The 15,285-nt window shown below is 31.4% G+C and overlaps 4 protein-coding genes across 4 annotated transcripts in view; 2 read left to right on the forward strand and 2 right to left on the reverse strand.

Moving 5' to 3' along the window:
• Positions 1 to 1,289: 1,289 nt before the first annotated feature.
• LOC145323277 (uncharacterized) lies at positions 1,290 to 3,164 on the forward strand. The gene is made up of 5 exons (XM_080165705.1): positions 1,290 to 1,393; positions 1,537 to 1,902; positions 1,982 to 2,013; positions 2,776 to 2,911; positions 3,026 to 3,164. The coding sequence occupies exons 1-5, from the start codon at positions 1,355 to 1,357 to the stop codon at positions 3,134 to 3,136; spliced, it is 684 nt and encodes a 227-aa protein (XP_080021831.1). The 5' UTR covers positions 1,290 to 1,354; the 3' UTR covers positions 3,137 to 3,164.
• A 1,757-nt stretch (positions 3,165 to 4,921) lies between these two features.
• LOC145322974 (uncharacterized) overlaps positions 4,922 to 15,285 on the forward strand; it is a 31,600-nt gene continuing 21,236 nt past the window's right edge. Inside the window, exons 1-2 of the mRNA XM_080165362.1 lie at positions 4,922 to 4,993; positions 5,089 to 5,204. Coding sequence (XP_080021488.1) covers positions 5,193 to 5,204 — 12 coding nt within the window. The 5' untranslated portion in view covers positions 4,922 to 4,993; positions 5,089 to 5,192. The remainder of the gene's footprint in view (positions 4,994 to 5,088; positions 5,205 to 15,285) is intronic.
• Positions 5,929 to 8,805, reverse strand: LOC145321902 (uncharacterized). The gene is made up of 4 exons (XM_080163550.1): positions 7,998 to 8,805; positions 7,545 to 7,711; positions 6,977 to 7,147; positions 5,929 to 6,612 (listed from the first exon to the last, which is right to left on the reverse strand). The coding sequence occupies exons 1-4, from the start codon at positions 8,538 to 8,540 to the stop codon at positions 6,405 to 6,407; spliced, it is 1,089 nt and encodes a 362-aa protein (XP_080019676.1). The 5' UTR covers positions 8,541 to 8,805; the 3' UTR covers positions 5,929 to 6,404.
• LOC145321901 (uncharacterized) lies at positions 10,453 to 14,089 on the reverse strand. Its single transcript, XM_080163549.1, has 5 exons — positions 13,029 to 14,089; positions 12,673 to 12,801; positions 12,278 to 12,471; positions 11,823 to 11,999; positions 10,453 to 11,448 (listed from the first exon to the last, which is right to left on the reverse strand). Exons 1-5 carry the CDS (start codon positions 13,423 to 13,425, stop codon positions 11,131 to 11,133), a joined length of 1,215 nt encoding a protein of 404 aa, XP_080019675.1. The 5' UTR covers positions 13,426 to 14,089; the 3' UTR covers positions 10,453 to 11,130.

Genomic DNA, 15,285 nt, shown 5'->3' on the forward strand with positions numbered 1-15,285 from the left:
AAGATAAAGGATGTTAGAAAAAACCAATTGCTTCACGTTTTTTTCAGATAAGACTACAGTTTTGGTCAAAAACTTACAAAAAATGACCAAGATCATGTCCAAGCAAAAACAATGAGAAAACACTATTGAATTTTGATTTCTACTCACCTCTCCTGAGCACTAAAGCTCGAGTTCTAGCCCTTGTGGAGAATTTTTTCTTACATGGAGATTAAAAATTAACCAATTGTCTTAAATATTAGAAGTCTTGTAGTTAAGCCCTTTAATGTTTAGATTGGTCTCTCTAGTTCTTGATGTTTGACAGATCTTTCTTTTTGATGCCAAAATGGCTAAGATTGTGTTAGAAACCTGGTTAAGGTGTCTATAGAAAGATCTTGACATGCCACATCAAAAAATCTAAACTTTATGGGGTCTATCTACAAGATTTCAATTACTTACAACAGTTTGTTCTTTTTTTTAAGACATAACCGTCATGTCTCAATGTTTGATGGGTCTGTCTTTTTTAGAAGGGAGAAGCGATTGTTTTTTTTTAAACACCCTTTAGTTAATCAAAATCCAGTATATGATATACTTGGTCATCGTCAGTAAGTCTTTAATTTGATTTACTAAGCTGCTATTTAAGATAGTTGATTGATTTCTTAGGTAATGATTTTCCTCATCTACTCTACATTGTACATTGTCTGCCTGTCTGTTATTGTCTTATTGTCTGATTGAAGACTTAATTTTAAGCGAAAATTTTACTTACCAATCCACTTCTACACTATAAATCACATTGACTATTAATTTTTGGTTAAATTTCTTTTTTAAACTGTAAACATTGATAAGTAAATCAAGTCGCTCTTTATTCACATAAATATCTTGAAAATGAGCAAGTTGAAATTTGCTCTAAAAGAGATTTATTTATTATTTTTAATTACTTTTGACTTTTGAGTTCATCAATTGAAAGGTCTATCAATTAAAAGGTATTAAGGAAGTATAGGGCGGAGGGGAGGAACGATAATAAGAGATTTTAAAAACTAATAATCACGAAATTCTTAAAGAACAAGGTACCTTTTAACTTCTTTAAGCTCCAAAATGCACTCATGTTTTAGGAGATATTAAAAAACACCTATTATAAATCTGATGCATATTTTTACCGAGAATATGGACTACAGAATATAATTTTCTCATACAACTTCTGATTACTTCCCAAAACCAATAAGTAATTTATATTCAGGGCATGTTGTATGTGAATAATATCAACAATATGAATATTTTTTTATAACATAAAATTTCATAATTTTTTAATTTTCAGATAGACAAGGTAAAGAATCCTAATGAATTGAAAAAGATGAATTAAAATAAATGGGCAGTGACAATGGAATTAAATGAAATAATGGATGGAAAATCTTTACAGGTACACTCTAAAAAATGTCATTTTTATGTTGGACACTTTAGCATGCAAGAGTGTTGTAAAAATTTTTGAAATCAAATCTTAAAGTTCTTTTTATGAATGTGATGAAGTAATGAAGTATTTTATTATCATTGTTGTTTATTTAGAAAATGTTCTCAGAGGAACCTGATGTCTCAGATGAAACTTATCAAAAGTTGGTGATAACAATCCCAGTTGAGGATTCACTTCATGAGGTGGTTTTAACAATCCCAGCAGAAGACTCATCACATAAGTTGGTATTATCAAACAAAGGAGAAGACTCACCACATCAGTTGGTATTATTAAACCAAGGAGAAGACTCACCTCATAAGTTGGTATTATCAAACCAAGAAAGAGACTCGTCACATAAGTTGGTATTATCAAACATAGGAGAAGACTCGCCACATCAGTTGGTATTATCAAACAAAGGAGAAGACTCACCAGATGAGTTTGTATTATCAAACCAAGCAGAAAAGCAAGTTGAATGTGTACAGGTACACTTTCCATGTAATATTTTTTTATGTATTGCATTCTATTACCAAAATATATTTTTATGATTTAAAATCATTTTAGATAAAGGAAGGATTCACAAAAAGATATCCAAGGTAAACATTCTTTGACAATAAAAATATTTTATGATGTACTTTTAAGACTTCAAACATATCTTATGCATTAGTTTTTTTTTCACTAGATAAAACACATTCCAAGAAACTTTGTCTTTAAATAAATTTATTGAAAGTTTAGTTATGATTTTTTCCAGGGATTTTATGGGATAAGACAATCATTTGAATTGATGTACCCCTTCTGTAGATTGAAATTAGTAGTTGAAACGTTTAAACACTTAACTTTATGAATCAACTAATCAAAATTCATTAAAGTCTTAAAGTTTGTAAGCCAACGAATAAGAAAATGTTATTATAAAACTTTGGGGACTAGTGTAATAAACAGCCAAATGTCCCATCCCTCTGATTTCTTCTCTCAAACATATATATGGCTAAAATTTTAAAAGTAAAGCTTTTTTCTAATTATGGTCAGTCTACCCACAATAAATAGCTCTTATTGTTATGATTTATAAAAAAATAGTAACTCTATAATTTTTACTAAAATTTAAATGTTGAGTTTCACCTTTTTTTACAACAATTTTATTGTTCTATTTATCTCATTATTGGAAGAGTTTATTAACAAAGCATCTTTATATTATTCCTTAAACAGTATCCTGTAATTTTGCAGTTTTGAAACAAATTTACCTTCAAATTTAGACTACCATTCTAAAACTCTACAAATGTTAATTAAACTAAGCCATTCATCACATTTTCCCATTTTATTTAAATTTAACAGAAATAGTAATAATTTATATATATTTTTAGTTTGATAAATTTATGGAAATTGTTAAATTTTACAAATTTGGTTTTCTTGGTTCTTGATGTTTGTTTGCCTGCCTGGGATTTTACCAGTGACATCTTTGTTACCATAAACTACTGGATCTATTCTAGTTTTGATTGGGTAAGGAAATTTTCATTGATTTAATTCTTACATAAAGAAATAACACAATATTTTAAATGTCCTAATATTAAAATTTTATAATGCAATATTTTGATATCATTTTTTTGGTTTTAGAATAAATATGAAGAGTATACTCAGCAAACAGGAAACAATCAAATGAATATAGTTTTTTTAAAGTATAATCTAAAAATGTCTAGTAAAGATGCTGCTATTAAATATTCTTAAGTTGACCAATTCTAAAAAGAAAAAAAAATATTTTTATCAATTCATCTATTTGGGAATAGAATGGGCCTTGTTGAAGTATAATTATCAGTCTTCAAATTTACTGTTATCCTAATATAAAGGATTTAAACCCAAATTATATGTCTTTTCTACACTATAGTTTTAATTGTGATTAATGTTTTTCAAGAAATTGCTATCAATGCAATGGTTTTAATTTACTTAGGGTCAAAACCAAGTGCTATAACTCCAAAATGAATAATCCAATAAAAAATTGAACTTATAAACACTTAATAAAACAACAGAAATAACACAACTTTTATAAAGAAGGTTAAAATTAATGGCTCAATACCGGCTGACTATCCACAAATTCCCCAATAGTAGCTGAGTATCCACGCATATTTCCCAAGAGTAGTTGAATATCCACACGTTTCCCCTATCGTAGTTGAAAATCCTCAATAGTTTCCTATTGGTATTTTCATTATATCCTTTACAGATTTAGGAACCAAATATTAAAACATCCATAAAAGCGAAGCTCTGAAATGAATGTTCAAACTAACATTAACAGAATAATAATGCATAAGTCTATGTAAAATTATTGTAATTTGTTGCAAAACTGCTTAAGTATATGCTACTGTTTAAGGACATACTGACATTTTTAGGACTTGATTATTGAGATGCTTCAGCATGCAATGTTTAAAACCGTTACAGACGGACCAACCCTAATTATAAAAAAGCTTTGCTTTAAAAAAACATGAACAGATATCCTCAAACTTATAAGTAATAAATACTGTTTAGATATAAATCAATCCAATTATTTTTTTGTCTTGAATTTAAGTTGTACTAAGAAGCCGAAAAATCTCCACCCACTTATTGCTGACAAAATCATTAAAAGCGTAATTGGGCATACAGTAATTAATTTTATTGGTTGGTAATTACGTTCTTTATAATGTGCTTTACAGGAATCATGACGCCATGTTTGAAATTGAAGGAGAGACACACAGACCCTTATTATAGAAAAGCTTTGCTTTTGAAAATGATTAATCTATAGGGCTAAATCGAAAATTTTATAAAGTTGATATAAAACCCTAGAAATATAGAAAAACTTTGTTTTCATTTATTATATTATATGAGAAAAAAAAATTTTAAAAGGTCAAAAAGCAACATGTTTGAAATTGACCTAGAGACTGTCTATTACAGAGTTGCTACGCTTCCCAAATCGTACCTTTTGTATTAAATTGATAGGACAATTCTAACATGTATATATTAACAAAAAAGCTTATCATTCCAGACAGACCAACAGACCAACTTTAATTTTAAGTATAGAAGAGCTCAACTTTTAAAAAGATTTAATTAATGTTGTTCATTATTTTGAAAAAATTATTTAAAGAAAACACTTCTTTGATATTTAGTTATTTAGGGACAAAAAATATTTATTGACATAACCTGCTAAATTTATCTTATTTTTATTTATATTAATGCTGCTCTACTAATATAAGTTAATTCCATAAGATTTCATATCAAAACCTTTGTTACAAAATCCAAAATAATTGTTTAAAAACTTTATTCTCCCAATGGTAGTTGAATATCCACAGACTTTCCCAATGGTAGCTAAATATCCACGTGGATGCTCAGCTGGTATTGAGCCAAATTAATTTTTACTAAGAAGAAGGTACCTAAAAAAATTATTTTTTGATCAACCTAACATTTCTTAGACTTGTGTATCTGGGAAATTGTCAGAGGGTATATTGCATAAATTTTTATATGATTTGATTAAATGATATGCAGAAGTTGCCAACTACACATACAAGTATACAAAGTTTGGAAGAGAACAGGCAAATTCAGTTGGATTTATTGGCTCAGGTTCTCATTTCATTTGTCATAGCTTTTTACAAAGATTATTTTTTTTCATTCAAGCTTTGCAATTATTTGTTTGTTTTACTAATGTATTTTTTCAGTTTTTATATTGGTCTTGCCAAGTATTTCACTGATACTAGATCTGTTATTGAAGAAAAATTGGAATTGGAAAAAAATCTTTTTGGCATTTTGTTATCAGCCTGTAATGGTGTACAAGGTATTCAAATCTTTGTAATTATCTAATTATAGTTTTTATCAAAATGAGATACTGAAGTCTTGATTTGTCTGCATTTAAACTTTTAAAGGCACTACAAGAATACAATCGTAAATACGGTATTGTCCAACAAATTTTGTATGTGTATTGTGTATACTTTAAAATTTCAGAGATGGGTTTTTAAAAGATGCCGCGTTTTTTCTCGACATTTTTTACGCTATGAATAACAAGCGCGGCATTCGCGAAATCTAAACAGAGTATACAACTTTTTATTTAATTATTTCGCTTTTGTTGGTACAGCCTTTTTAAAAGAAAAACAAATTATCTAAAATCCATTTTTGCTGCATATTAATTAATATATCTTTTTAGAGCTATATTAGACATTATACAAATGGCTAAAATAATAATTTTAAAATTTTGAATTCTTAAGTTATATACTCTGTTTAGATTTCACGAATGCCACGCTTGTTATTCATAGCGTAAAAAATGTGGAGAAAAAACGCAGCATCTTTTAAAAACCCATCTCAGGGGGGATTGAATAAAAACTACATTTTCATGTTTTCTGAGACAACAATTAATAATGGAGAAACACTAAATCTATTTACTTGTACAAATAGAAAACAATTTTCTCTCGTCCAAATCATACAGCTTCTTAAACAATAAATGCTTTTCTAATTAAATTGTTATAAAAAACCTAAATTTAGAATTTCTTTAAAATTAGTATTTTGTAACTTCATGTTATTCCATTAAAAACGTCTTATTTCGTTTCCTTATGCTACAATTAATATTTTTTATCGATCGATATTCCATAAATCACTAAAGAATCCGTCGAAAATAAGCTAAAAGAGTTTAAATATTGGGAAAATTCGAAGAATTCGATAAGTATTTAGGAACCAATCGAAATGAAAACGAAGAAATTCGCGAGAATAATCGGATAAATAAAACCAGTTCGAAATCGAAAAAATTTTATGGTAGGTAGTTATTAAAAAATTCTTTTTTCTTAAAAAAGAAACATTGTAAGTAATCTGAAAAAATACTGAGAAAAGAACTAATATGCAATTTAAAAAATTTCTGTTTTATTTAAGCATTTTTAAAATGAAAAGCATAAATAAAAATAATACAAAGTGTATAATAACTTAGTTCGGCAGAGTTACTATGAAGGTTTGAGAAGACTCGATGGCTAGGAGTTCCTCGCCGTTGGCTCTAACCTCCGGAACGTCTTGAGGGAGGGGATAACCTTCGTTGTTGAGAGGGCATCCTTGGGGGTCTAGATAGCCCGAAGCTAACAAAATCTGGAAGATAAGAGCGCGGTTCAGAGGCGCTGAATGGGCTGAGGACCAAGAGGGAGTCGTCCGTGAAGCGATGGAATTGGAGGCTTGGTCTGTAAGGGCTGCTAAAGACCTGGGGACTGCTGTGCTCGAGGATTTTAGCATAATCTTGGAAAAAATTTCAATGAGCGTTGTATCATCAATAGCTCGATAATGTTGAGCTGTAGCTATGGAGCGCCATCTGCCTAAGACTCGGATATGATCATCGCTCATACCTAATCTAAAGGCAGATGACACTCCTAAGCTTTTAGCAGATTTAGATGTAATTTTATGCTTAAGTCCTAAGTTACTATAAATTAAGTTTACATCCTTCATTAAGGTGGAAGCTGAAATGGCGTAACGTCCATCTGCGACTAGGATTCTAAAAAATATAATTACCAATAAAATTTGTGAAAACTTAAAAAAAGGAATAAGAAATGTATGAATGTATTATGCTTAAAAACTCGCCTAGAAGATTTCGAAGTGGTACCATTCCCTGTACGGGGCAGCAAATAACTCGTATCCAAACAGGAAGTATCTGATGAATATAACCGGAGCCTATTGTAATACAGGACCAGCAGTGAATAAAGACAATACTCTGATCCATTGAAGATCACGTAACTGGTGGAGCCCTCGAATCTAGAAAAATAATGTTTATGTTTTTGTGTAAAAAACAATGATATTCTAAATGAAATACAGGGTTGAAGAATGTATAAAAATTTTGAAATTTTGAAAAAAGATTTTTCTGGAATTTTCTTTAACAATTTTACGGTAGAGGAAAATAGGTAATAGTTAAGAAATCGTTTGTAATTATAAACATTTCAAACTAAGACATTAAAAAACTTTGAAAAAACTTTGTTTTAAGATAATTAGAAATTATTTTGCAATTATACTGTAATTTCCAATTTAATAGAAAGTAAAAAATAGGTAGAAAAGAATGTCGTATGATATTTGAAAACTTCTGGAAAAAAAAAATTTTGGAGAAAAGAAGAATTTAAGAAAGATTTTTTTTTTTTTTTTTTGTTAAAATAAGTACCTAGGGTCAGTCTTAGAAGATCTGAAGGTTATGCTCATTGCTGGCGTGTCTCCTAGTGTGGTAACCGCTAGATCACAAGCTCTCAATCTCAACAGGTCAGATATGCGCGCGCACAAGCTGTACTGAAGGTGCTGAGCCACGATTGCTCGGAGGGTCACAATTGGAATCTTAAGAAAACAAGGTTTCTATTAGAAAACAATATTAATGGAAATTACAAAAGTGTAGAAAACTCCATATCTTAAAATAGTAGGTCCGAAAAACTAAATTTGAATTTTTAAGAAATAAGATTTCTATTAGAGATCAATATGAATGCTAGACAAAAGAAAGAAAATGTAAAAAACTCCGTATATTAAATGTAGTTTGGTCCGAAAAACTTAAACATAGCTAAGTAATAAGTATTAATCAAAATTTATTCGAAAAAAAAGATTTATGATTCATATGAAACAAGATTACCTGATCTGGATTCTTTAGAAAAGGTGTCACGTGCTTATCGATGGCCAAAGTCAGGTATTTTATGGGCAGTTTAGGCGCTTTCTTGGTCAAAGGCTGTTCTGCAGAGGCTCTTCTCGTGATACCCTGATACATTCTTTCAATTTGGGGGGTCCAGGGGGATTTCATATCTAAAGCACTGGCGAGAAAATCTATCGCGCCTGCCAAACCGACTACGGCGGATTTTTTAGCTGCGGAGTCCTCTAAGTATTCTATGTAGGCGGCTAAATCCTTTTTTGAAAAATTTAACAGAGTTTTATTTCTGTTTTCGCAAAAAATTTCAAAACGGCGTAAAGTACGGTTGTGGAGTAGTTGCGTGGACTTAGTTCTTGAAGACGCTGTCAATTTTATATGGCGTTTCCTTTTTTCTGTAAGGTTGTATTTCTCTAAAACTGACGGAAAATAAAGAGGGCCTCTCTTTCCTAGAGGTCTATTGTCTTTAAAAGTTTGTAACTGAGCATTAAACTTATGATAATTTACAGTTGAATGTTTGAAAGACGTTCTCATTGTAAAGATGCTGAAAAAATTTTGTACAATTCATTAAAAAACATATTGATTAAAATTGTGGTAAAGGAATTGCATAGTCTTTACCGGTATGAATCAATAAGGCGAGAGTTTTAAACGTCTTATGACCGTTGAAAAAATTATTTGGTGTAGAAGCAATGTAGTAAGGATCCCAGAGCAGAAAATTTTTTACAAAAGAATTAAAATAAGATCCTTTAACAATACAATTCCAGAAAGGGTATGTCGGCCATAAGGGTAAAACTACCACTGCTGTTATATCTTCATATAATTTTAATTTATTAAAAACACGAGAAAGGAGAGAAATTGGGGGGTGGATGTAGTAGCATTCTGAACTGGTCAGGGAAACTGTGAAAAAATCAATATCGAAACAATGTAGTTGGGGGAAAGGGGAAATGAATTTCTCTACTTTACAATTTTTAGATGTTGCGAAACAGTCAAGTGAAAATTTGATAGAAAAATAACTTTGAAGAAATTGAAAATCGTTAGAACTAATCCCAAATTCATTAGAGGATTTAAAAAGCTTAGAACCTAAATCTGCTAAAGTGATGAGTGAGCTGTCTCGGGGCATCCATTTAGGTATAATACGGATTGCGTATTGGAACTCTAGGATTTTTAATTGAATTAATAATTTTTGAATAACTAAATTACGGCTTCCAATACGCAAAAAAGAGTAAAGGCACATGCTATCTGTTATCCAAATAACCAACTGTCCTTTAAGGGTGGCGAAATAATTGCTATAATGTTCAAAAGCTTTAACAATACTTAAAAGTTCTCTATGGCCTGAAGATAATTCAGCCTCTTGTGGAGTAAATAAATAATCAGAAATAATCTTACAGTCTCCAGCTTTGAATGAAAAGGCTGAGTGGTCAGAGGCGTCTGACACAAAATATTACAATGTTTGTTTAAATCATTAGGATCAATGTTGTCAATTAAAAAAGATGTTTGATGGGGGGAAAAAACTTCTATTGTTTTGGATTCAGTACGAATGGGTTGTCCGTTTAAAGAAACAAAATGTTCTTTACAGAGGGACAACTCTTGAAACATATCTGCATTGACAAACAAAGCTCCTTTCCAACCATACTGTGAGGTGTAAACACCAAGAGCATGATTAGAGTTTCTAGCCACAACACGAATAAAATCTCCATGACTAAAATATGCATGACATAGTTTGCCTAAAAAGGAGGCTAACATAGTAACATCTACAGGATCATTAGAATCAAAAGCAGCTAAAATTTTGTCAAGAAGAAATAAAACTTTCTGAATTTTAACGATGGGCAGGGAAATTATCATTTTACTACTATCAAGAATAAAACCTAAATATTGTATACGACGAACAGGTTCTAGTTGACATTTAGAAAGTTGAAAATGCCAACCTGCACATAGTAAAACTGATAGGACAAAGTGAGTACTAAGAAGACATTTAAAATAATTTAATTCGACAGTCAGGCCGTCATCAATATAGACACTCACGTCTATATTGTGACGGTGACAAAAATGTTTAACTGGGCTTATCAAGGCATCAACTAGAAATACGGCTGAGGCAACCCCGAAGGGAAGCCTTAAATATTTGTAAAAAGAGTAGGAATTATCAGCATTTTTATAACAAAAACCAAAAAGTTCAGTAACGGCAGGATGTAGATGTACTTGATGGTACATGCCCCGCAAATCCCAGGATGTAAAAAATACATCCTGAGAAATGCGAGGCAGCACTGTCTTAATGTCATTTAAAGAGACGTTCTCCGGCTGGAGAAGTAGATTAATGTGGCGGGATAAGTCGATGCACAATCTAAAAGCAGGAAATATTTCGAAAAAATTTAAAAAGGGGGGGTAAATATGAAAAAATTTTTTGAAAAAATGAATTCAAACGAAAAATATTTGAGAGGTAGTGAAAAGAATTGAAAAAGAAAAGAATATTATATAAAAAAGGTAGAAAAAAGAGGGGAATCAAAAAAAGAATTGAAGGAAGAATTTGGAATAATATTTATGTGTCGAAAAATTTCCTGAGTTTAGTTGTGTTAGTTAAACTACAAGTTCTACTAGCTACCGTAAGAGGTGAACAACAATAAGGCTGATGTTCGATTTGAGCAATAATACCTTTGTCTAGCAAAGATTGAATTTCTTGACGGACAAATTCTGGATTGCGGACAGCGCTATTGTTGTTCTTCTCGAAATACGGTAACACTGGAGATGTAAAAACTTAAAAAAGATAGATTATGGAGAATAATTGTAAAAAAGAAAAAATTTTGTGGAACAAAAATCATATAATAAATAAAATGTGGAAAGAATTATTCTCAATAATCTACCTGGTTGATATCCAAAAGTAAGGGTTTGCAAAACAAAAGATGGTGCATTAAGAATATTTTTATAGAAATTAATTGCTGTAAGTGAATGAATAGAATAAGCTGGAGAATAACTAGATAAAAAGTCCGATTGGATATCATATAAACGTTTATAATGTTCATAATCTTCTGTGAAAAAAAAATTTTTTAGAGAAGCGATATGAAAATTTGGAATATCTGAGGTAGGTATCGGTAGGTTTAAATCTTGAATAGCGTAAAGCGGGGTAGAATTATTATTTAGGGTTGGCGGAAGGACAGTCGTCGACTTTATGTCCTTCGCCGTTACATCCGTGACAGCGAAGAGATCCTCGACCGCGTCCTCGGGATCCTCTGCCCCTAGGGTTTGAGCCTCCATTTGAGTTAAACCGGCCGTTAGAGAAGCCGCCACGTGCTCCTCTGCTATAGTCCCCTCGAAAGTCAGGCAGGGAATCCGAGATACGCTGCTGCTGGGTGGTAAGGTAGCGTCTGTTACCTGCTAGAGCCACCCGGTTGGCGTGGCCGATGTTTTTCGAAAAAGCCAGTTCGATGTACCCGATGGAGCTTTCAGCTATCTAGATAAAATGAAAATCTTGATAATTTTGAATAAAATATGTTGATGTCTAGCTCTATGAAAAGAAAAGTATCGTAGGAATTATCTTTCCTTTACATGACAAATAATGAAACTTAAATGAAATGAAAAATAATGTAAATGTCACAGAATAATATTATAAAAATCTTTTCTGTGGTGCGGGAGCTAATAAAACTGGTGTTAATCAAATATTTGCACGTCTTCTTTAAAAACAAATTTGAAAAAACTAAATAGATTTCATAGACAAGAAACGGTTTCTATTGATCGAATTTGCACGTAAAATAAGAAAAACTAAAAAATGGCATAGGTTTAGTTATTATAAAACGAAAAAGAAGAAAAAATTTATGAATTTCTTGCCTTTATTGCTTGATAGCAGGCTTGCAACGACTGCTGTAGGTCATATAACAAGTTCTTGGGGGCCTTCAACGCCACAAGACGCTTCGCAGCATCCTCAACATAATTCTTCGAACGGCAGGTGTCTCTTAAGACGCATTTTAAAAATGTGAGAGAGACGTCATTCTTTTCATCCAAAGACTTAATAGAAAAAACTATTGTGAGATTTCCAAGAAAAGAAATTCAAATTTGAAAAAAGATAAACATGGATAAAGAAATGAACAAAAAAATTAATAGTTGAAATAACAAAAATATTCAAAATGTTGAAAAGAGAAAAAATTTTTAAGGATTTTAGAAAAAGAAAAATGCCCTTGACCCAAAATAACTGCCCTTTTTTATTTAAATAGACTAAATAACCCCTACATATATTAAAAAATATATGTTTGATCAAAGAATTTTTGTTAAAATGTTTTTCTTACGTTTAGATGTTCGAAGAGGCGTTCCCGTTCGGCATGTATGTCTGCTGACGTCATACCTATCCAAGCAGGTGGGTCTGACAGTATTTCAGCTGCTCGCCGGAGGCGACGTCTAGCTTTTCGGCCGCCTACTAGTTGGCTGCTACTGTCAGAATCGGAAGAGTGCTTCTTGCTCTTCTTCTTTTTCTTCTTCTTTCCTAAAGAAAGAATGTATGAAGACATGATAATCCGAAGAATAACGTCAAATATTCAGTCGGTGTTCATAGAAGCAAGAAATTTATATTTCAAATAATTGAACCAAAATAAATTTCTGTAATAAATATCGTAGAAATTTTTAAAAAAGTTCATAAATGGGAGAAAGAAAGGATTTTTGTCTAAGTATTTAAAAAAAAAAATACCTTTTCTTTTCCTTTTAGGTTCATCTGATTCCGTAGAACTCGAAGATGAAGAGAAAGAACTGGAAGAAGAGGAACTACTAGAGTAGCGTTTCTTCTTTTTTGACTTCTTGCGTTTAGGGGAAAAATCGTCTAAAAAAAAAATAGAAAAGATTTAAAAGAAAATAAAGCGGAAAAAAAAAAAAAAAGGTTTATAGCTGTAAAAAAGGAAAGAATAAAAAAAGGGGGGGAAAAAGTTTAAAGTTGAGAAAGGAAAAAATTTTTGTAAGGGTAAAAAACTGCCAAGAAGACAAAATTCATATGAACTTCAATTTCTAAATCATTGAATCAAAATCATGAGTATTAAGTATGAATTTTACCTGAAGACACTGAAGCATGTCTGACAGGCATCTTAACTTTCTCAGATTCAATGTGGGGAGCTGCTGACACTGGTGGTCGCGCTGGAGCTGCAGACTCTTGAAGTCGCGCTGTCATTTTCGGCGGCTGATTAATTTGTGGCACAAAACCTATCCCCGGCAAATATGAGCCGGCTGGGGGAAGGTTATTTAACCCCAATGGATCTTTAGGATCCTGGGGAATAATCGTTTGTGCGACCGATGACGGACCTGGAGCTACAACCGACGAGGGAGCTGAGGTATTGACTGGAGCCGAATAGGATCTAGACAAATTTGTGGTAGGAACCACTGTGGAAGATGCGGGGGGGGGGGAATTATCCTCATCTGAGGAGTTGTGCGAATGTCCTGTAGGAACAGGCATTTTTAGGTCTGAAGAGGAAATTCAAATTTAAAAGAAAAATTTAACAAACAAATGTAAAATTAAAAACATTCACGAAAAAATTCATGCAAAAATATTAACAAAATAAGACATGCTGTAATTTAACAATCAGTATTTTTTTTTAAGCAAGAAAATCTAAAGAGGAAAAAATTGAAATTAATTCAAGAAAAATAGTGTCTGAACATTAAATGAAGAAAAATAAGAATTTTTTGGATAAGAAAGAAAAGGAAAAAATTTAGTAAGTTAAATCAATCAAGAAGTGACAAGGTGTTGCGACATTCTGCTTCAAAATCTTTGAAAGACTGGCCAAAATTATCATAAACAGATTTGGCGGATAAAAAACTGTCATCTAAAGTATGATTAATTTGTTCTAATTGATCTTTAAAACGAGATGCACGATTAATCAGCTCTCTGACTACTAAATGTTTATCGGTTTTACTTTGATAAACGACAAAATAATGCAGGTTTAAACCTAAAATCTGCTTATAGGCAACGATATTGTGAGCATGGAATGACTTAACATTCCTGAGTTTATAGTACTCGAATGGTGTCATGATCACAGAGGATTTAAAAAACGTTGATCTGAAAAAAATGTAGAGACATGAATAGTTAAGTATGTCAAATTAGAAAGAACAATATCAATATAAAAATACAGGAATTAGAAAAGCAAAAAAGTAGAAAATTTTCTAATAATAAAATAAAGGGTTAGGGAGGGTGGGTGAAAACGTATTAAAAAGCGATGTAAGAGAGAGTACTATCTCTATCGGTGGAATGAAAACGAATGAGAATATAAAAAACGTTTTGTTTTAAAGTAAGTTTTAGGAGATTTCAACTCGTGTGCCGGCAGGCTATAAAAACGTGTGACGCGCAATTTTCGAGAATGCTCCGTGATGTATTTCAGCAATCGATCAATAAAATAATATCAATATTCCTCTTAATTCAACAAAAAATGGCCATTTTGTAACTTCATGTTATTCCATTAAAAACGTCTTATTTCGTTTCCTTATGCTACAATTAATATTTTTTATCGATCGATATTCCATAAATCACTAAAGAATCCGTCGAAAATAAGCTAAAAGAGTTTAAATATTGGGAAAATTCGAAGAATTCGATAAGTATTTAGGAACCAATCTCCATTTACTATTGAAATTCTCCTGAATAATCCCCAAATGCAAATAAAATCCCCAACTGAAAATAGTAAATGAAATAATACGTTGAAAAAACATATATAATACACTAAAAAACTAAAACTTACTGTTGAAAACGTATTAAAAAGCGATGTAAGAGAGAGTACTATCTCTATCGGTGGAATGAAAACGAATGAGAATATAAAAAACGTTTTGTTTTAAAGTAAGTTTTAGGAGATTTCAACTCGTGTGCCGGCAGGCTATAAAAACGTGTGACGCGCAATTTTCGAGAATGCTCCGTGATGTATTTCAGCAATCGATCAATAAAATAATATCAATATTCCTCTTAATTCAACAAAAAATGGCCAAAATTGGAAACTATAAGCCCTATTTTTTAGTAAAATGACTATTTTGTTTTTTATTACCAGGGCATAATTTAAAGCAAATGCCCTCACTTCAATTTAACTCAACCCCAATAATTTCTTCCAATCTGATTTACACATTTGATTATCACTTTAACAACTACTAGTAGGCCTCTACGGAAACGTGAAATTGTTTCTTTTCAATCTATTTTAAATTCAGCTATTTACCAAAAATATTTTTTCGACGATAGATAGTATTATAGTTATGATTTAGCTAATTGCAAAAATGTACGCAGGGAGGTGTTTTTTTATTTAATTTATTTTTGTCGATTTCTCTGAGTAGGGTGGTGGTA

This window comes from Acartia tonsa, chromosome 6, assembly GCF_053477335.1.
Source record: "Acartia tonsa isolate MP-2025a chromosome 6, ASM5347733v1, whole genome shotgun sequence".
Taxonomy (NCBI): domain Eukaryota; kingdom Metazoa; phylum Arthropoda; class Copepoda; order Calanoida; family Acartiidae; genus Acartia; species Acartia tonsa.

Bases quoted from the DNA above. Each gene is read 5' to 3' on its own strand.
- LOC145323277 (XM_080165705.1), top strand. From the start codon at position 1,355: ATGGAATTAAATGAAATAATGGATGGAAAATCTTTACAG. The intron at 1,903-1,981 runs GTACACTTTCCA...AAATCATTTTAG, and splicing joins AGCAAGTTGAATGTGTACAG to ATAAAGGAAGGATTCACAAA. The intron at 2,912-3,025 runs GTAAGGAAATTT...TTTTGGTTTTAG, and splicing joins TCTATTCTAGTTTTGATTGG to AATAAATATGAAGAGTATAC.
- LOC145321901 (XM_080163549.1), bottom strand. From the start codon at position 13,425: ATGCCTGTTCCTACAGGACATTCGCACAACTCCTCAGATGAGGATAAT. The intron at 12,802-13,028 runs GTAAAATTCATA...TTTTTTTTTTAG, and splicing joins ACATGCTTCAGTGTCTTCAG to ACGATTTTTCCCCTAAACGC. The intron at 12,000-12,277 runs GTAAGAAAAACA...TTTTCTATTAAG, and splicing joins GCCTCTTCGAACATCTAAAC to TCTTTGGATGAAAAGAATGA.
- LOC145321902 (XM_080163550.1), bottom strand. From the start codon at position 8,540: ATGAGAACGTCTTTCAAACATTCAACTGTAAATTATCATAAGTTTAAT. The intron at 7,712-7,997 runs GTAATCTTGTTT...TGTTTTCTTAAG, and splicing joins TTCTAAAGAATCCAGATCAG to ATTCCAATTGTGACCCTCCG. The intron at 6,613-6,976 runs GCGAGTTTTTAA...CCTCGAGCACAG, and splicing joins ACCACTTCGAAATCTTCTAG to CAGTCCCCAGGTCTTTAGCA.